Source organism: Chelmon rostratus, chromosome 19 (assembly GCF_017976325.1).
Source record: "Chelmon rostratus isolate fCheRos1 chromosome 19, fCheRos1.pri, whole genome shotgun sequence".
NCBI lineage: Eukaryota > Metazoa > Chordata > Actinopteri > Chaetodontiformes > Chaetodontidae > Chelmon > Chelmon rostratus.
Window position 1 is genome coordinate 3,254,365 of NC_055676.1, and position 21,841 is coordinate 3,276,205.

Consider the following 21,841-nt stretch of genomic DNA (forward strand, 5'->3'; position numbering starts at 1 on the left):
AGGAAACACACAGAGCAGGTGACAGCAGTGTTTTCATCACCAAATAGTTTCTGCAGACCAATCAGAAGGTTAATGCATCCGCTACCTATATTATTACTTATTGATAGAGAAAACCCAGCTGAACGCATCAGCATTTGATCACTTCTGTTCTTTTAGACACTGTTACAGAGATTTTTGTGAGTAAATCAAACAGATTGGCACAGTGGCCCCCAACCAAAACAGGATTTTAAAAGTGAGGGGAACATGCCCCCTTCATCTGCAATGGAAATTATACCTTAGAGTCATTATTACAGTATTATTTGCTGGACTTGATCACGTCACCTTGGTGATATTGTCTCCAGTTTATTAGGCAAGTTAGTCTCTAAATTGTACTATCATGTTTGTTGATGTTTGAAATAAAATACTCTATAATAAGTAGTGTTTTTAAATGAAGTTAGTTGAAATCTGTGGTGGGGTAGCAGTTTTCTGTCGTCATTTACCGACTGAAGCTCATAAGCCCAGAGGAGGATTTTAGTCCAGAAAACGTCCAGAGAATTGATTGAGCTTGACAGACCGGACCAGTCAGTCAATGTTAATATGATGACTCCACCTCAAGCTCCTGAAATTTATCAGAAACTTTTGCTACAAATTACTGTGATAGTTAGACTGTGGGTATTGAGCTCACCCACGTATATATACTTTCACATCACACATTGTACACTTGCCCTTCACTCTCCTCTGTAAGCACGCTAAGAAATGAATCCCCATCATCCATCCTTTCAGTTCAGAAGGGCATATCAAGGGTCCACAAATGGTTGTTTTACCCACCCCTCTCTGTAAAAAAAAGAGGTTTATATACAACTAGATGTCTTGATTTTGCCTGTGAAGCCGCTCCCTCTCTTTACTTTCTCTTTCTCTGTAAATCTCAACTTTTTAGTGATTCTGGTTGGGAGTCTATCTCTAATTCTGTTATCTACTGGCCCAGTCTGGCCCGGGGATGGATGCCATCTATAATCCATTTATCAGAGCCTGCCGCTGGGCCTTCTTCCAAATGACAGCTGGCCTTAAGCAATCTCATTATAAAAAGCACCAGGATATAGTATGGAAATATGGGGGGAGGGGGCTCCGAGGGCCTGAAAAATGGACTGAGACACATACAATGGACAAAACGTTAGAACAGAATCCTTTTTTCTTCAAAAGGCATACGTTTATGTATTTTTAATCACACTTGTGCAGTCATATCTTCCAAAAAAAACACCAAAACACATGCTTACCCTACTGCACAACACCAAGTGTTCATGAGAAGAGCGTGAAAGTGTAGCTGGTTCCCCCGTAACGATAGTGAGGAAAAGTACCCCTGAAACTGAAACTCAAATATTCAGAACAAATATGTATTGAAAAAAATCTTTTTCTTTTTTCTCACAAGATCGGTCAATATACCTTTAACAGATTATTACCATAGCAACGAAGCTCTCGCCTCAAACAAAAGAGGTGGCTAACTTTCCTTCCTCAAATTAAGTCAGTCTTAATACTTATGCAACAAACAGGCTTAAGTAGGCTAGTCTAACCTCACAATTTAAGACCAGTCTGAAGCCAAGACTAGTCTTAAACTCAGTTCATGAACTGATCATGGATCAGATAAAACAGCTCAGTGCATATAGAAACCTACTTTTCCTGACATTTTAATGAAACAGGGAGCGCAGCAGCTAACTTCATTGTAGCTTCAGCTTCATCATCACAGTGAGTGGCTTTTTCCCTGCCTGCTTCCTGACCCCGTCACACCTGGGAGGGGTAAAGATCACGTATGTTTTGGAGAGACGGATACATTTACACCTTTTCACCACGTGGCTAGAATGCATCTTGAATGTCAGTCCATCTCCAATGCTTCTTATATGCATTCATGTTTAGCTGTTTTGTGATCAGATAGCTATCCGATCTACCCAAAATGCATGAAATGACTGAGTGTATGGGGTAATTAGGATCTAATTAATAGTGTGATTCCACTGCATTCAATCTAAGATATGTTTGAATGAACCACAGAATTAACTTAATGTTATAATTCATTAGAGTGTAATATTTTCTTTTGATGTCACAGGAGGATCTATTTATTTCAGATGAGGTGGTGTGCCTCCACAGCTACACTCTGCGGTACATCCTGCTCAGATAATAATGATGTTTAACAGGATGATTTTTCATCACCTGTTTTCAGGAGCTTTTAACTCATCAGCTGAGTCATCAGTACAGACTCTAGTCTGTAACTTTGCTCAAGCTGTTACCGCGATCTCCCTTTATCCTGAGTCGTCTTTCTTTAGTCCTCAGTAATCATTCCCATCATCAACAAATCCAACACATGAAGAGAAAACTCAAGAAGATCAACAGGAAGTACACACAGCAGTGAGCAACACTCTGTCTCTCTCACCATTCATCTCACCCAGTGTGCTTGCTCACCCCTTACCCCAAACACTGTGTGTGTGTGTGTGTGTGTATGCGTGTGTGGTGGGTGGTGGGCAAGTGCATGCTTGTTCCCTTACAATACAAATCCATAATAATGCTGTGCTCGCTCATCCGGAGAGAGAGAGAGAAAATAAGAAATAGAAATGAGAGGGTGGAGGTTGTGAGAGGGTGGGTGTGTAAAACATTCAAACACATACGCACACACACACACACACGCACACACAGTTTTTATGTAGTCCTTTTTGGGCCTTTGATCCAAGGTGTGTAAGGAGCTCTCATCTCTCACTGTGATACCCATACAAACACACACACACATGCACACATATCGGTCTGACACACACTCTTGTATTCCTCTTAGGGCTGCAGCAGTTCCCCACTGTGTAGACCCTGTTACGTGCACACACAAAAGAAGTTATTTTGGGGTCTTCTTTGTGAGCCCCCCCCCCCCAACACACGCACACAACAAAAGGGTTTCCAGTTGCACGTGTCCAAAATCCTTTCAGAGGTCTGTGAACATGACCGTCTGTATGTGTGTGTGTTTGCACTATGACTAAAGGCTTTCAGTGGGACAATAAGACGTGTGTGTGTGTGTGTGTGTGTGTGTGTGTGTGTGTGTGTGTGTGTGTGTGTGTGTGTGTGTGTGTGTGTCATGGTTAATACCAGGACAATAGAAGTGTGCCTGTTCACTTGTTATCGGCTCACTGGAGACTCACAGGCCTGCTGTTTTTTTTTTAACCACCTTTCACCATGAAAAGGAAGAAAAAGAAAGAAATGAAAATGAGAAAAAGGTCCCCCACAGAAGGAAATAAACAGACTTTCAATTTCTTCAGATCTTTCAAAATGAACTGCAGTGTTCCTGTTTCATCCACATTTTTTAAGTCACTAAACCAACAAAGTGTTTTGAATGCAGCGTTTGCAGGTCTGATTTCTTCTCAGGTCCTGCAGGTTTGTGTCTTAATAAAGTTTCCTCATCATGTGTCAGACATTAGATGGAGCTGTTGGCAGCCTTTTATTTTTTACGTTCATGATAAGAGGCAGATATGGCAGACAAGGAGAATTTAAATTTTGTGACTTTCGTCCTTTCAAATTATGTGCATTGCTTATTTTTGTCTTTGGTTGAAATATATAACAGCCCCTCAGTTAGTTGTGTTATATAGTGAACTATAGTGAATGGTAGTGAATTGTAACATAAGTGTTGTAATACTTTCAAAAGTGTTATTATTGTCATCATGTGACTCAAGTATAGAACAAAGTAAGGAAATAACTAAATATGGATTCATCACAAGACACTTATGTTCATGTCTCTCTATGTGTCTCCGCTAGGCTGTCTGTCCAACCTTCCACCAAATGCCAAGAAGATCTCCAACTCGTACGAGGAGCGGCGCAAACAGGCCACCGCCATCGTGCTGCTGGGCGTCATCGGGGCTGAGTTCGGGGCTGAGATCGAACCTCCAAAGGGATCGGCACGGGCTCGGGCCGGTGGACAGGCACCTGAGGGCTTCGGACTGACGAGCGGAGGGTCATCCAACTACTCACTGGCCAGACACACATGTAAGTTCAGAGTTATTAGGTCATTAGGGTTGACCTAATGGCAGTATGTTGAAGACAGGGACGTTTTAGCGAGAGGTGAAATGTTTTGATGTCAGATATTGTCCTTCATAGATAATTGTCATCCAGCAGCTTTATTGTCACTTTTACTCCTCCCAGCATGCACCAGGGCATCATTTTTCATTTTCTGTGTGTTCCTTCATTCTTGTGTCACTTAGCATCTGGCTGTCTTTGCTACAGTTTAGAACGGGTTCAGCTAAAACTGGAACATTCTGGTGTAGAAACACAGCTACGTACTAAGTTGGATCTTGCTGCCCTGACAAAATAAGCTCAGGTCCAACAGCTAAATCCTGTTAGGCTCTAGTGTGAGGCTCTTTTTGGTGGCGCTACGCTGTTTGGGAAGCGAGTGAAGTCAGCGGTTGTGGGACGGTCCACAATGGCAGAAGCAGTGCTGACACTGTTATTGATTTTCTCTCTTTGCGATTCTTTATTTTTCTATAATCTTGTTTGGGTTTGTAGTTGTTTCCTTGCACTGTTGTGCTGTTGTGTGTGTGCTGTATCTCCATTATTGCCAGACAGGGAGAAAACTTCTTGTCCACCTTTTGGTTTCGAACCACTGACACCAGCTCCCTTTAAATGGCCTCCTCCCCCCAAACAGTAATGAGGGCCTGGACATCTTCGTTTGACCAGCGTTGTTCTTTGGCGGCGGTGTGGCTGTAAGGATGGCAGTGACTGTTAGTCCATCACTTTGGTCTATTCTGAAATACCTCAGCAACTATTGGGTGGACAGCCACTCATTGTCCCCCAGAGACTGAATCCCACAGACTTCTTTGATCATCTTTACTTCACACCAGCAGCACTATGAGGTTGACAGTTTTTGAGTAAAATGGATTGAGAAGAAATTTGGTGGAGGCATTCACGGCCCTTTGGTGATCCTCTGACTCATCCTGATGGCCAGTCTTTGTTAATAAATAATGCCTGAAAAAATAATCAGCCTCAGCTGTAGCTATTTAGTAAATGTTAGCATACTAACACGCTAAGATAAGATGCATAACAAGATTAAACACCTCCTTCTTAACATCAACATGCTAGCATCGTCATTGCGAGCATGCTGATGTTAGCATTTAGCTCACAGCACCACTGTGCCTAAGTGGAGGTTCAAAAATGGTGGTCACTGTTGTTGGGTTTGTCGTAGTCGTCCTTGTTCTGATGTGACGTCACATCTGCTCAGCCTATCACAGTCTCTCACCTCCGCACAGTACTGAAATGCACAGGGGTTCCTGTTTCGGTCCAGAATCATGGTTTGTCCAAACTCAGAACTACACAACTGACAAAGTAGAAACTTCAGTGCTGGATTAGAGGTGAGGAGAGAGATGGGATTGATTTTCACCCACCAAGCTTGACACCTTAAGGAGCTTGGCATTGACTTCCACACACACACACACACACATACACTCACCGAGCCCAGCCCATGCCACGCTGTGCCTGCAGCGTTGGACCTTGGTGGGCATCAAACCTGCACTAAGCAGAGCTGCTCTTCCATCCCGCTGCTCCAGAGCTTTGATTGGCTGCCTCTGGGGGCAACCGCCCAGCGACAGAGCCTGTACTCTCACTGATAGGCTGTGGAGCGTGATGCTGCTTAGTTGGACCTGTCCTCAGCGGTCAGCTCACCTGTGCGGACTCTCCGGACACACACACACACACACACACACAGAAACCCCAGAAAACCTCAAGCCCATGTCATCAGATGAAAACAACTCAAGATTTAATTGATTCCCTTGAGTAGAGCTCCACCCTTTACAAACCTTTCACTGACCCTCAGGCTGGGTGTCATTGGAACACTGTGATACCATATAATACCTTTTTTAACTCAACTGAATAAACCAAACTTGTCAGTTTCATCGTGTTTGATGTTGTGGATACATTCACCATTGTTTCTCACCCATCCTGAGCCTCTTTATTTTTAGTGAGGTCAGCAAGGAAGCCGACGTGGATGCAGGTCCTGATGCAGGTAGACATAATGGCCGTTCTACTTTCTGTGTTTACATTCGGGCTGGCGAACAGAAGGTGACGACGAAGCATCAAAAATGGGGAAGGAAGAACCGTCTCATCTCAAAGTCACACATGGTGTTGACCCATTCATCCACCCTGACCTCCTCCTTACTGGGATTTTAAGGTCGTACCATCGTGCTACTCCTGCCTTTATTCCTAAGGACAGCCATAATCCACATGGCCACTAGAGGTCCTTTTCACTTTAACCTGAACATAAGTTGACATTTGAACTAACGAGTGGTGCTGTGTTTTTTTCTTGGAGGACTGTCAGGTCAGGGGGCTGCTCCTTCAACTGACCCACACATAGACTGAACCCTTTAAAGCATGTTATCACTGAATAAGCAGCCAATTACAGTCGATTGTAAAAAGCTTGTGGTGGAGGACATTGTTATGCTTACTCCTGTTTCTTTCTCATGTGTTATGCCACTTTCAGTCCTGCCTCTTCCTCCATTTTACACGTCTCTTCCTTTCACTCTGTTCTTTTTCCAGCTCTCAATCAGTCTGTTGTTTTTCTCCCTCCTTCCACTCTCCATCCCCCCTTCTCCACTCTCTGTTATGAAATTGAAAGATGGATTGGTGTTGTTGGCATACAGCGCTGCGTGTGTGATGAATGAGAGCTGTCCACCGAGAGAGAGGGAGGGTACAGTAGTCCATACAGCAGAGTATAGATTGATGTTTTCGTATGGTGAGGGGGGAAATGGAGGGAAGATGGAGGGGGAGATTGAGCTGAAGGATAGAAGGAAGGAAGGACGGACAAATGATGACGGAGGGAAGGTAGGATTTGGTTGGGCAGGATAAACGAGACAAACTCTGGATATACAGTTCTCTGGGCGGTAATGCTCAGTGTAAATGTCAGAATACCTCGAGTCCCCTCTGAGGCCCATTCACTGTGAACAGTGGCATTTTCAAACATTCATGAGAGCTGATTGGAAATTGAGTTTTATTTTGTCTTACAGGAAAACAGGTGATGGAAGCTACAAAACTGTTATGGATCAGACCCAACTGCATTTTTAATCTGTTAAACATTGAAAACAGTGTTATACACATCATGACTGCTTCATCAGCAATGCTTTTGTCAGTATGTGAGATGAACTTCAGAGGGTTACAAAGCTATCACAAAGTGTGCTTCAGTTCACTTTTTTCTGCACAACTATGGGAAAAACCATATGTTTGACAGGTAAAGAGGTTAGGGTTGAACACGCCTTCATTTGCATTTTGTTTTGCCAGTTGCTACAGTAGCTAAAGCTCTGTCTTACAGCGGTTTTCGGAATATTTTTTAAATGATTGTTAACTTATCTATTAGCTAATATTTTAGCGCTTGCCACATCGTAGACTTAACATTGGTCAGCAGAATATGAGGGTTAAGTACCTGGTCACACTAGAAATTGGCACAGCACAAGTAATTTGCATATCCTCCCCAAAACAGGTGGTGCTGGAAGCTAGGTGATGTTGTTGGCAGCCTGGTACAGTGCGATCTAACCCCTGACATGCTACTTAGCAAGGAAGAAAGACAGAAGTCATACTAGACAGTTTGCTAGCTGCCAGTTACTGGTGGACAACTATTCTTCATGTACGCAGTGGTGTTGACTAAATACCTCTCAGAATCAGAATGAGAAGACTTTATTGATCCCAGAGGGAAACTGGGTCCGTTACAGTTGCTTCCATTGTAGAACGAGTAAATGAATTAGAACAATATGGAATATGTAAATAGAAATATGTAAACTATGTGTATTATGCTACAATAAATAGCAACCGTCCACCTCATTATTTTCAACTTATATTTTTATTATATGGACATGTAGACAGAGCACCTCTTCCTCTCTCTCACTCCCTCTCACGGCTCTCATTCTTTCTCCTTTAGTTTCTTTTTTTTCTTTCTCTCTCCCTCTCTCTGCAGCCAGTCTGGTCCGGCACTCATCCACTAACCAAGTCCCCAACATTGATTTACCTTCACCTCTCATTTAAGCTCAAACAGAGGAAGCGAGAGAGAAAGGGGGCAGGCCACATGGAGGAAACAAAGTAGAAAGCCTGTTAGTGGTCGACTCGGCCTGGCAAACTTTAGACGTCACCGATCTGTCACTATTTCACACTCTACCTCTCTCCCTCCTTCATTCCTCCCTCCCTCCCTCCCTCCCTCCTCCTCCTCCTCCCCCGCTGTAATCACCCTCTCTGTGTTAATGTGACATGTTTACTACTCTAACTAACAGCTCATTACGGCCGGCTGATGCTTTGTCAATAGCTGTTGGTTCATTTGGGTGCGGGCCTGCCTTTAAAAAGATGTCCGTCGTGGGAAATGGACCTGAGTCCGGACCTCGCTCACTTCCTACTCCCTGGCTAGAGGGGAGGGGCTGTAAATTTGAAATCTCAATACAGCCAATTACAGCACTAATTGTTAACGGCCATCTTTAATTGTCCAGGGGAGGAAACAAGGGCAAATATGGCGGTCAAATTAAACCTCCCTCAGGTTCATTATAAACACACACACATCTCATGCACCTGCCTACTCACAGTCACTGCCACTGCTCACGACACTGAACTTTGACCTCATGACCCCTGAGGCCTGTTCTGTGTTGCTGGTTCACTGTGTGAGGAGCACGTACATGCATAATAACATCGTCAGGGCTTTGAATTTGACTGGTAACCTTTTGCTTCATGACCCTGAATCATAATGCCTTCCCCATCCTCCCACAGTCACCTACCAAGCTTATTTTATTATTAATTGATTAACAGTTTATTTGAAGCTAATGTAAAGTTGATTTCCTATCAGGTCATATGGATTTTAGCATATAATACAACATACTGCTTTGAGTACCCTGATATGTAACAGTGAGTAAAACAGAAAATGCAAAAATTTAAGCTGATACAGCACCGACAGGAAAAATGCTGTGAGAAAATGACGAGCAGGTATGACACAGTGTTGTGAGAGTCATTTTCATTTGAGCTAATTCAGGGCTTTGGGAGAAGCATAAAGCAATAGTATAACTGAATGTCATTGATTTCTGTTGTTGGTCTTGATGATTTGTAATAATCACTAACTGGAGGTCAAAGTTCATTCAACCCCACATCAGTGCTGATATTTATAGTCCTCTGTTTGTGTGTATATTGATGTGTATAACAAAAACACGATTGATTTTAGGTGTTACTGGTGTTTGCTCACATCATGTGGATCACCAGCTGAGGGTCAAAGTTCACCACCCTATCGCTGATTCAGTCACAACTCACTAACAACACAACACAGCACTGCATGTTTGACTCCAATCGACATGAAGTAACTGCCAACAGCATTGGCGCCGATGTCCATCTCTTACAGTCTATGTAGCCCATAACAACGTAGCACAACAATGCTAACACAGTTAGCGCTCTATCTGTCGCTGCCGGTATATAACAGTCAGACCCAGCGATGCTAACGTGGTTAGCCTCTAGCTATATCTTTCATAGTCCTATACACAGGCTGTGTGTGTGTGTAGATATAAACCAATAAAGAAGGGGGGTTGCCATTTAAGGCGGGCTCATGATGAAATGCTTGGAGATCCAGATGATGAGATTAGCTGTGTGAGTCTGGAGGCTGGCGGACCTTTAGAGCCACCGCAGGATTATAAATACTTTCAAGTAAATGATCTGTTTTATATTATATGTTTCTTCATATTATGGCTGTTTAGCATTTACATTTCAAGTGAAAATGCAATGAACTGTATTGATCTCTGAGTTGACTCAGACAGCAGAAGAGGAAAAGAGCCTTCCTGATGCTAATGTTGAGTCTCTGAGAAAGGCTTTCTGCTTCTGCGATACAACACTGGACACACTGGCAACCCCAGATTATCCTGCACAGACCTCACTGACTTATATATTCGATAAGTAAATGACCAGTTCATTTATCACTGAATTTAAAAGGGAATTCAAAGTTAGGCAGAAGCAACAAGAGCATATGGTTTTCTGTCATCGTTTCTGAATGCTTTTCAAAACCAGATACCAGATGTACTTTATCTGCTGTCCTCTGTCTCTGACTTTATCTTTTTTGTAGCACTTTGCACAGAATCTGCTAAAAGCTTCTGGACCTCAGCCTTCAGTGGGTGAGACAGGCACAGAGAGATAGACAGAAACCAGGGGGGAAGGGGTGTGTTTGTGTGTGAGTGTGTGTGTGTTTGGGGGATGGGGTGTTATTGAGGGATGGGGATATTTTCTCGAGTCTTAATGGTCAGTCTGTCCCCACAGAGACTGGCTCAAATGTCAGGTCAGGTATGAAGTGACCTCCATCCCACTAGCTGTCTTTATCTTCTCTTTGTGTGTGTGTGTGTGCGTGTGCGTGTGTGTGTGTGTGTGTGTGTGTGTGCAAAAGTTGAATCTCTTTACCCGAATCTCAACGGTACATTAGATTTTGTTCATAAGAAGGTATGATTTCTTTATGGACGTTCCTTTGTTTCAGATGGTGCCCATGTTGTGGCTGTGGTGGGCGGGGTCTGATTAAGTGACATAAAACTTGCTATAGCATTGTTGGAGGTTTGACGCCCACAGAGTAACATTGAGCTCCTGTCCTTTTCAGGTAGCCCCCAGCTCCACTCTGCTTTAATCTGATTCTACTGTTTCTACCGTTTGCAGGTAAGGCGCTGACCTTCCTGCTGCTGCAGCCCCCCAGCCCCAAGCTGCCTCCCCACAGCACCATCCGCCGCACAGCCATCGATCTGATTGGCCGAGGCTTCACCGTCTGGGAGCCCTATATGGACGTGTCAGCGGTGCTCATGGGACTGCTGGAGCTCTGTGCTGATGCAGAGAAGCAGCTGGCCAAGTAAGTCCACCAGCACAAACTCCACTGTTCTGGTTATTGATAAATGACAAACATGATCAGTTTGATATTTTAGCCTTGAAAATTATTGAGCTTGGCTTAATTTGCAAAGAAATACACACCTTAAAAAATGTTAGCAATCAGAATTTTGTAGGTGGAAGTCAACAATGAGTGGCATCTCATTTGTAAACTGACTCCCTGAGATGTGACCTGGACTTGCCCGAAAAACACGTATAACTTATAACACTGATATAGAATATCAGTTCTGGATAAATGCACATAAAAAAACAAAGCTTACATGTAAATGTAAGTAATACAGAGAGATGTAAATACATAGTGAGCATGAAGACGCTGGCTGTGGTTCAGGGCAGTTCAGGGCCGGACCTGATCAGTTGACTTATTGTTTGTGTTTGTCTGTTGGGCCGTTCAGTCTTCCCTCTCAGATTCCAGAGTACAGACAACAGCCTGCCTATAGATACAAATACACACACGCACACACAGAAACACTCAGGCACTATGGAGCTGACACACTGAGCTATGGAAGCCAGGTTATAATCTGATTGCAGGACATTATGATGATGTAACTCTGTCTGCGTTGCTCTGACATGTGAGTCCTCTGTCTGTGCGCATGCATGCTTGTCTGGGTTCATGTATCATTGTATCATGTATGGACTTCTTTTTTCTTTTTGGTTTGCCCCACCATCAGCCCTGCTAATCATCCAGAAAACTAGCGGTCCGGTTGTCATAATTTCCTGCTCCTCAGAGGATGAACCCTTTCAGATTTTAATGACCAGTTCTCATCTGAGATACAGGTTTATATGCTGACAGAGAGTCCATGGTACTGCTGGTGCTGGCACAAGCCAGTCCAGTGTTAACACAACTGTCATCATAGCCTACCAGTCACCCAGTGCAGGGGGCCCCAGCCAGTCTGTCTTTTGACATCTTCAAAGTACAAAAAAAGTACAATTAAGTTTCTGCTTGTGACTCCAAGTCACAGTGACTCTTCCTCTCCAGATTGTTGCATTTGAAGGCTTTTTGCATGGTCTAAAGATGTAGAATTACTCAGAAAAGCAAAAATTAGTGTCCAGAAAAGAACCCCAAAACATAACAGCATTCCTTTTCATCATCTGGTGACTCCCAAACATTTATCCTGAGAACTTCTGAAGTGTTTATCTGATTGTGGGAGTTGTATCAGTCACTGTAACTATGACAGCTAATGCGGTTTGACTATTAATCGGTCACAGGTTGGTGTTGATCACAGCAGAGAGGGTCAAAGACTCTGGCTGCCATCGTGCCTTTCGTTGTAGTGGTGAATGTGGTTAAGTTGATGCAGCGTTTTGTATGAGTGAAGGTCAGAGGTCAGGTCAGAGGAAAAGGTGACCACATTTGTGCGTGTGTGCATTTGTGCATGTGTGTGTCTTCCTCCCTGCTGAAATGTAACTGGCCAACATGAGCTGATCCTATTAACGCTGAAACTTGAGCTGAGTCAGTCTGTTTAAATGAGTATATATATGTCTGCTGCCTCTGTGTGTGTGTGTCTGAGAGTGTGTGTGGGTGGGTGTGGGCGTGTAGAAAACAACACAATTATTTTAGATTTTAGAGGAATACGTTTTTAGTGGAATAGAAAGTGAAGAGAACTTGAACTGAGTCAGAAATAAAAGATTCTTTCTAAATGAATAACCTATGACAGTTAACACAGCTGATTGTAATGCACAGGCAGGAGTCACACAGCTTAATCCGCAAGACACTCAAATTACACGGACCATAACTAAATTCAGGTTAAAGGTGTGTTCAGACAGAACGCAGAGCTAATTTTCAGTGAGCCACAGCTGCATACAAAAACAATGAGAAGATGTGCATGGGCGCAGATAGACATAGTATCATTCTAGACAGTGCGATTTCAGCCAGTTTAAACTTACTTCAGTCAAGCAAACAATGTGTTCTTATAAAACTGGAGGAAGATAAGTTTGTGGAGTCCATGGTGATCAGTCAGATTCTGAGCTGCACGCAGACGACACACTCTACACACACGCTGTTGATGGCACATCGCTTCCTGCACTGCACAAACAGTCCAGTGGCCAAATTCTTGGGAGGAACACTGGGCGGCGTCTGCTTCACTGTCTGAACACACCCCAAACCTGTTGCTCTCTTCTTCTTCTCCTGAAATTTAAAACAATGTGCAGACTGAGCGCAACTTCTTGTTAGTGATCGCCTCATTGTTCTGTGTCACTTCGTTTTCTGCCTTCCTCCAAAACACAACGTTTAATCAGATCACCAACTCATTCATAAAGACCAGAAGACCAAAAAATCAAGAAAACAGCAGGTTTTAACTAAGAACCAACAAGTTCGGCTTTTCCTGCTTTCTTCACACACATACAGTATAGTTTCTGACTAAGTGTAATTAATAACATCATGAATGTGGGTGTGTGTTGTTGCTTCTGGTGTTGAAGTAAACAGCGTCAGGGCTGATCAATGAGACGCAATAATCTGATCAGTACATTACAATAGAGAGAGAATACATTAATACACACACACACACACACACACACTGGTCAGTCTGTGCTGTAGAAAAAGGAAAAGGAGGGAGAATATGAAGAATTGAATGCACCCCTAAGGGAGTGCATACACAAACACATACACACACACACACACACACAAGCTTACAGAGTGTATTTCCATGCAGCTGACTTGCAGTGAGGCTCTTTGTCCCTGATACACACAACCAGTCGTCAATACACTTCTTGCAGAGCTGTGTGTGTGTGCGTGTGCGTGTGCGTGTGCGTGTGCGTGTGTGTGTGTGTGTGTGATAATCCCCTTTCAATAGGCAGACATTTGAAAAAGCTCCTGGTGTTGAAGACTCACACATTTTACACTTACAGACACACTAGCTTGGAAAAAAAAAAAGTAGACAATCCACCTTTACACCGCAGTGTGTGTTTGTGTGTGTGCCATACACCTGCACTAAAGGCACCCACAGCCACTGTCAAACAAACTGCGTACCTCATTATTTAATGTGATGTGCATGTTGGTCTAATGTCTGAATAAACACCACTTTGTGCACACAGGCCGTGACAGCAGTCTGAGTCAGACATGCAGTGTTTCAGTAACACTTCTTGCACGGCACAAGTCTGAATTAAATGCCGTCACATTCACATAAAGACGATGTGCATAGAACCAGTTTGTTGTGAGCCATTAGACGAATCTCCTCAAGTGGTCCCATGCTGTAGCCAGAGATACTGCACAGAAGTACTAGCGGGATTGATGAACTGCCATTTGCCAAGAAATAGTTCCAGCATGTAACTCCCCTTAAAATCACTACTTGGGAGGTTTGAGCTCGAGATGCTGGCCAGGCTAGCTGTTTCCCTCTGCTTCCAGTCCTGTTGCTAAGACAGGCTAACTATGTTGTGACTCTTGCTCTGCTATTAATCCACACACTGAGAAAATGTTGAAAGGTTTGTATTACTTTTTTATTTACTTCTCTTTTATTTAGCTTTTTTTTAGATAAGGTACCACATGCAAATAAGAACACTTGACACTTGGTGGAAAAAGCTTCTGAAACTTTCAAAACCTCTAAATTCCACCAATAAATCTGTGAATCAATAGTGTAACCTCATCAGTTGTCCTAGAGTGAACTGAAATTTAAAGGCCTCTTGCTGACCCATTGATGACTTCCTCCCTGCTCTCACCCAATCAGAGTTTGATGTGTTGGTCGTGGCGACTGCAGAGATAAATGCACGTTTTGATTCGTGTGGGTGAGATAGAGAATAAAGTATGTATTTGACCCTGTAGGGACAGATACACCTCTTTGCTTTGTGTTGTTGATCTATGTGTATTTTTGAAAATTTGCATATGTCATGCAGAGGTAAATCAATGTTATGGCAACCTGTGTGTATGTGTGTGTGTGTGTCATGCAGAGATAAGTACATGTTGTGGTCACCAACTGGGTGTTTCAGTAAAGAAAAACATGTTCAGAAAACTCCAGGTAACTTCTCAGAGGAAAGCTGGTGTGTCTGTTTTGATCGTCTCGATTACAGTCAGACCTGGCTTGAAATGCAGTTCATGGTGTTCATTAGACAGTGACAGGTTTTATTTAATAATGAGAGAAGATAACGTTAGGAACTCATAAATATCAATAAGTACTGAAAACAGGCAGGATGTCTGTGAGCTATCAGCCAGGGAATCAGTCAGTAAACCAGCTGTTTAGACAGTCGGCTGGTGTGTCAGTATCCCAGCCAGTAAACCATCCAGCCAGTAAACTGCTGGGAAACCAGTCTGCAACTAACTTTATATCAAGTCAGCGAGTAAAACAGTCAGTCAGGAAGTCTGAAAAAATCATCAAGTGTCATAAATTTCTTCTGCTTTTCTTGGAAGCATTTTCAAACAGTATTTTTTTAACAAAGAATAAGAAACACGCAGCTTTTTCTGCTCCTCAGCAGCAACCTTGCCGCGTGCTTCACTTATTTTCTCCACAGCTCTCTACAGTCTTGGAGAGCAATGGCAGCTTCCGCAAGGACGAGCGGGGTTCGGGCGAGAATGCACTCGATAGTCACTGCAGTGCAGATGGTGATCAGGTTGGTGTGGACACCAAGCTGAGCCCTTGAATCATCCAAGGTCAAGTCCTCCATTGAACCAGTCAGTCAGTAAACCAGGTACTCAGTCAGAAACTCACTGAGAAAACCTGTTTGTCAATAATACCCTAACAGACACAGTGATGTGGATCAAACTCGTGTCGGTGGTCTCTTTGAATGGGTCAACGTGTGTCAGCTGACGACAGCCCTGCTCCGATCAGGGGTGGATGCAGGTCGGACGCTGCCCGGCTTTGGTGACGCACCGTTTCAGTCCGGAAAGGATGTTTTAACTTTTTGCCAAGAGTGAGAGAAAGGAAGAGATAGAGGTGGAAAGGTAACGAAAGGAAAATAGCTCAAGTTAAATGATCTGGTAATTACTGGATGTTATTCGGTTCTCAGGTCGTTGCTTAGTAAACAATCTAGTTCCCCCCGTCTGCAGCTCAACGAGTAAACCAGTCAGCAAGTCGGTTACACACACAGACTTGGTTTCCTGCAGCAGTGGCTCTCATCATGTGACTGAGGTTATTCACCCCTCACACACAAAAATCAATACTTCCAATCCTCGCTGTGTATGTGTGTGTGTGTGTGTATGTGTGTGCATGTATGTGAGACTCAGTATTGACTGGGTAATGTCAGCGTGATACTGGCTGTGAATGCAGTCATGTTGCCAGGTTCACACACACTAAACCCTGTGTTTGTGTGTGTCTGTGTGTGTGTGTATCCAAATACTGTAAATTCACCAGAGTTGAATTATTTCAATCTGAAGTCATAATCCAGTACACTTTACCCAGTGTACACAAGTTTTAGTTGTACTTTTTATTTTCTGGGAAATTAGTAGGTTTTAGGTTTTTTTTGTTTGTGTGTCATATGTGTTGGGCATGGTACAGTACTTTCCGTTTAAAATTTCTAAAATCTCACTGTACACAACCTGCTCAGCAGACAAAGGTAGCATCTACCTGGTGAACATAGTGGATCATTAGGAGCCACATTTCTTCTATCAGAAGATGGTAGAGGCCAAAAACAGATCTTAAAAAGAGAGACTGTTGGACTTCATAGTGGCTCCGTAACTGCTTCATGTGTAAATAAATGTTTTTCTTAAAGGTTCATGAACTTAGAAGGTGATGATGATTATGAAGAAAATTAGCTATTACAGGTTTAAAACAATTTAGCAGTTATTCAGTTAGTCAGTTTATAGAAACATTTTTGATAGCAATTTCAGCAACCAGGCTTGGTTGCTGAAATCCAGTGGTTAGCTGTCTCTCAAAGCGGTCATTCCCTTAATTGTGCATAACGTTAACCGATTTAAATGAGTTAGTTATATGAAAATTCAACCCATGCACAGTTACCATGAACGGGGAAATTAGCTATAGATACCAAAACCGTTTTTGTACCAGGCTGTAAACATGTTCATTTCTGAGTTAGGTATTTGAATATGGGGGTCAATGGGGTTGATTGGCTGTTGGAGCCAGCCTCAAGTGGCCATTTAAGGAACTGCAGTTTTTGGCACTTCCTTGTTGGCTACATTTTTCAGCCTCTTGCTTTTACGTCGAGGTCATAGTTAGTGGAGGTAATGTGCTGCACTGCATTATATTCAGAGGTATTTTAAACAGGGAGGACAAAAATTTAAACACAAAAACAATCAACACTCAACTCCACCTTTCACTTTTTCCTCAATAATGAATGGATAATTTAAGGTAGGATTATTATTGACAGGACTGTTTAAGGCAGAGTTGTCATAGATTGCAGGGTGTACCCAATAAAGTGGCCACATATAGTTTCATCTTTTATTCTTTTTTATTTGATTTATTAGTGACAATGACATTGTGTGTATGTGTGTGTGTGTGTGTGTGTTTGTGTGTGCGCGCGTGCGTGCGTGTGTGTGTGTGCGCGTGCGTGCGTGCGTATGTGCGTGTGCGCATGTATGTGTGTGCATTCTACGACAGTCATAATAATCTAGATTATTTCATTACATGTTCTAAACGTTGGTTATTAACCTCGGTGGTTCTCAGTACAATTAGCTCCCTGCACTCCTGCTGCTTTATATCAACATTGTGACTGTTTCCAATTACAGCCACCCGTCTAAATGAAATTAAACATTTCAATATCACTGATATATTGCCAATATATTACCAGTATTAATTACAGGTTCTGTAGCTGTGGTCTGTAATCAGAGGAGATGAATCGTGCAGCTCGGCTGTCCGTCCACACATCACTCCCTCCCTCTCCCTCTATTTCTCTGTCTTTCTCTCCCCAGAGTCATTTCTTAACAAGGTGGTCTCAACCCCCCCTCCCTCCAATCCCCACTCACTCTCTCTCTCTTACACACACACACACACACACACACACTCTCACAGGGGTGTGTGGCCAGCTGTTAGGGTGTGTGTGCCTAATTCCTGTTGCATTGTGGGAGTCCATTATGCCGTCTTCTGCTGAATGGCTCCCATTGACTCGGCCTTGACATTATAAGCTGCCCACTAATCTCTTCACTCCATATATTAGTAAGGCTGGAGCTCTTTGCCACCCTCCTCTGTTTCATCTCATTTTCTTCGTCTCGCCATAAAACTGTCTATTCAGACATCTCTCTCCCTCTTTAGACCAGTACAAAATCTCTCTTTAAAGGACATGTCTGGTGAAGTTGTATATTTTTTCTTGTCAACAAATCTCATGAAAAGGCCAGTACCAATACTGAATGTGTCCTACTAATGAGCATTGTGTGTGTGTCAGAGCCATTGTTGTTCAAAACCTATTAAACACACATCATTGAGCCACTCTGTTGTGCTGGGTGACATGTTCACTCATTACCATGAACACGCATGTGTTTGCTTCATTTTGACTCAGTCCCACATACACCGTCCTGCTGGCCCAACACTCACTAGGGAACCAAATGGGGATGAATCCACTGCTTGAAAGTAGTCCCCAGCAATTATTAGGCTGTTAACCGGAGGTGTGGACTTCAGCCATTTTAGTTGGAATTACTTGATATCCTCCCACCCAATGATGTTTTGGGTGGGAAAAACAATTTTTGGGCCTTTGAATGAAACCTCCATAAGTCTCTGTTTCTCTCCTCAGTATCACCATGGGTTTGCCCCTCAACCCGCCTGCAGACTCTGCTCGCTCAGCCCGCCATGCGCTCTCCCTTATCGCCACTGCCCGCCCGCCAGCCTTCATCACCACGATCGCAAGAGAGGTGAGACTGACCTGTTCAGACATCTTCACACACATCCAGAAAGCAGCTTCAGAAAGTCGCCAGGCTCCACGTTTTACATATCAGGTGTTGCTGTAACCTGAATTTTGAATTGAGTTTTTAATAAAATCGTTTTGTCGGAGTCTGTGTTTCCATGTTGAGCCGGTATCAGTGCCAAAAGTAAGTTATCATATTGGCAATAGAAAAAACTGCATTTTTAGCTAAAGCCTGCACGTACACACTCTGAAACCACGCACACCCAGTTCAGAAACCAAACGACTAATTTCATCTTCTCAAATGTTTCTCTTTATGTTCTGTCTTTCATTTACTCTTCCTCCAGTCATAACAGACAGTGTATGAATTTCTGTTTTCCAGGTTCATCGGTACAACGCAGCTCAGGCGAACTCTCAGTCCCAGCAGAACGTTCACACCACCACTCTGGCCAGAGCTAAGACTGAGATACTGCGAGTGATTGACATCCTGATAGAGAAGATGCCAGGAGACGTGGTGGATCTGCTGGTCGAGGTAAAAGTTATCACACTTATCAGATGTTATGTTACTAATGATGAAGGTGGCAGGTTCCACAATCCCAGTAAACACTATGCCACCTCAACCCACTCTCTCTCCTCGTCATCTCATTCTCTCCTCCTGCCCTCCCCCACATGCCATCTCCTCCCTCTCACCTCCAGGTGATGGATATCATCATGTACTGTATTGAAGGTTCTCTGGTGAAGAAGAAAGGTCTGCAGGAGTGTTTCCCTGCTATTTGCAAGTAAGTGTGTGTGTGTGTGTGTGTGTGTGTGTGTGTGTGTGGGAAATGAGTTGAGGAGGAGTTATGGAAAGTTGAAGCCAACTCACAGGTGCAGATATTGTGCTTATGTTCTAGCTTAATCTGTGTGTGTGTGTTAGTGTGCAGGTGTGTGTGCATGTGTGTGTGGCAGCAGGAAAACACAGCACAGGATGAGCAGGAAGAGAATCTTGATCATGCCTTGTTGAACGGGGGTTGACGTGTGTTTGTTGTCCACGTGTTCAGGTTCTACATGGTCGGTTACTGTGACCGTAGTCACCGCATCGCCGTCGGGGCTCGCCAGGGTTCAGTCGCCCTCTACGATGTTCGCACTGGAAAATGCCAGGTACGGTAAAAACACCGCTCATCTCAGCAGCTCTGTTGTGTGATTGCAACAGGAAGGAAAAGCTCAAGCAGCTGATTAGTTTCTGATTGACAAAGTCAAGCTTTCTCCCGCTCGCCAGTTTTATCCATCCGTCCATCCATCCATCCATCCATCCATCCATCCATCCATCCATCCTTCTCCTCACCAGTTCAGTATGTCTATCCATCCATCATCGTCCAACCATCCACTGCCTCTCACAATCGTTTCCATCTGTCCTTCCATGCATCCATCCATCCATCCTCCTGCACACAAAACATCATCCATCCATCCATCCATCCATCCACCACTCACCAATCTCAAATATCCATCCAACCCATGATCCATCCATCATCTATTAATCCACCCCTCCTTTCATACTCCCTTCCATCCACACTTCATTCCCGCACTCTATCCTTACATCCTTCAACCATACTCTGTAACCTCTCCATTTGTTTATCCACCCATTTTGATCTTCAATCGTTCATCCATCTCTGTGCATCCTTTGCTTTATCATTCAGCCATTCACCCATCAATTCAGTCAGTGCCACATCCATCCTCCAATCACTGATCCGATCATCTACTGTGTGAATCAATCTATTTCTTCATCTTTTTGTCCATCCTCCTGTCTTTTTTTTACAGTCTCTGCATGATCATTAAACTTCCATCATTTTATTCATCTAACTCCCCTTTAGTGTGTCCAGTTGTTACTTACCTACCTTAGAATGTGTCTGTCCAACCATGAAAAGGACATATTACCTTTAATGACAGGAGAGTAGAGGAAGAGATGAGAGGAAACAAGAGGAGAGTAACAAGGGGTGTAAATAGGTGTAATGAGAGGGGAGGAGAAAAAGAAAGAGGGAAGCAGGAGAGGAGTTTTGTTTCCTTCACTTATTTTTTTTCTCTCTCAGTAATTGATTAATGATGAAGCAATGACTCTGTTAATCATGCTTTTGTCTTTGCACACATTTATGTTTGATTGTGTGTTCGCCTGTGCTCCTTCACTTGGTGTGTATTTCTGTGTGAGTGTGTGTGTTGGTAATTTGCTGTGTATTGATTTGCAGTAACCCGAGCAGTCTAGTCTGGTGGAGGGGGTCATTTATATCTGATAACAGCACTGGCCCCTATTCACCCGACATTTAGTTTGATTGTGCGTGTGTGTGTTTGTGTAGGTGTTTACGTTTGTGTGCACAGTGTAAAGACAGGAGACACTTTTCCTTTGTGTGTTATTTGCAGTAATTAACATTTAATAGCTAATGGCTTTGCTAGATGTGTGTGTGTGTGTGTGCTGGAACCATTTCTAGTGTTTCATTTCAAATGTAAGCTAAAACTATCATCTTCATTAATAGTGCTGCGTATCTTTTAGGTTTTATTGATTCTGATTCTTATTGATTCTGGTTCTTATTGGTACTTCCTGAATCGTCTTGGCCAATTATTTCAACAGGAACCAAAATGTGTTGGAAGCAACATTTTTACCAGATTTAACTGTCATAACACTTTGTCAGAAGTGAGGTCCAAATACATACAACATTACCATCAGGTTTTAAAGCATTGCCTTTCATTATTTCTCATCCTTTTTGCTCAACTGTAATTAAATCTTTGCAGTGAAGATACCAACATTTAGGATAAGGTTTTTAGCCATGTCAGCTGGTTAGTCCCCTACTTTGGTCCAGATTGACATATCTCAAAAACTTAATTAAAATAGAAATTGCCCAATGAAACACTTTGATTTACATCTAATTTAGGAAAAGGTGAATCTAGCCTTTTGTGATGACTTGTTGGTGTTTTACAGATTCAGGTAAAAGTGGCATTATCAGTTCTCAATTTAAAGTTTGTAGATCAAATAAAGGATTAAATTAATAGTTTGATTTGTCTGGATGAAGACAGAAATAGAAACAAGGTAATGAAGGAGGGGAGAAATGGAACGGGAAGGAAGGAAGCGAAGACAGAAGAGAAGAGGAAGAAGGACATGAGAGGCAGAGTTTTTGTTTATAATCCATTAGTGTGTGTGTGCGTCTGCGCAGTCGTGCATGTGCGTGTGTGCTTGTGTGTGTCCAACCGTAGCTAGCTATTCCCTGCATGACCATCTGCCACAGCTTTGATCAGCCTCCATGAACAGCCCTTTGTC

The 21,841-nt window shown here is 43.1% G+C and overlaps 1 protein-coding gene across 3 annotated transcripts in view; it reads left to right on the forward strand.

Annotated features, from left to right (window-relative positions):
* LOC121622953 (WD repeat-containing protein 7) overlaps positions 1–21,841 on the forward strand; it is a 106,294-nt gene that overhangs the window by 73,109 nt on the left and 11,344 nt on the right. For all 3 annotated transcript variants that reach the window (XR_006007807.1, XM_041960037.1, XM_041960038.1), the window contains exons 23-28: positions 3,757–3,984; positions 10,630–10,816; positions 18,451–18,568; positions 18,941–19,090; positions 19,255–19,337; positions 19,599–19,698. Coding sequence is in view for 2 of the 3 variants with exons in the window: in XM_041960037.1 (XP_041815971.1) it covers positions 3,757–3,984; positions 10,630–10,816; positions 18,451–18,568; positions 18,941–19,090; positions 19,255–19,337; positions 19,599–19,698 (866 nt within the window). In the remaining variant the exon portion in view is untranslated. The remainder of the gene's footprint in view (positions 1–3,756; positions 3,985–10,629; positions 10,817–18,450; positions 18,569–18,940; positions 19,091–19,254; positions 19,338–19,598; positions 19,699–21,841) is intronic.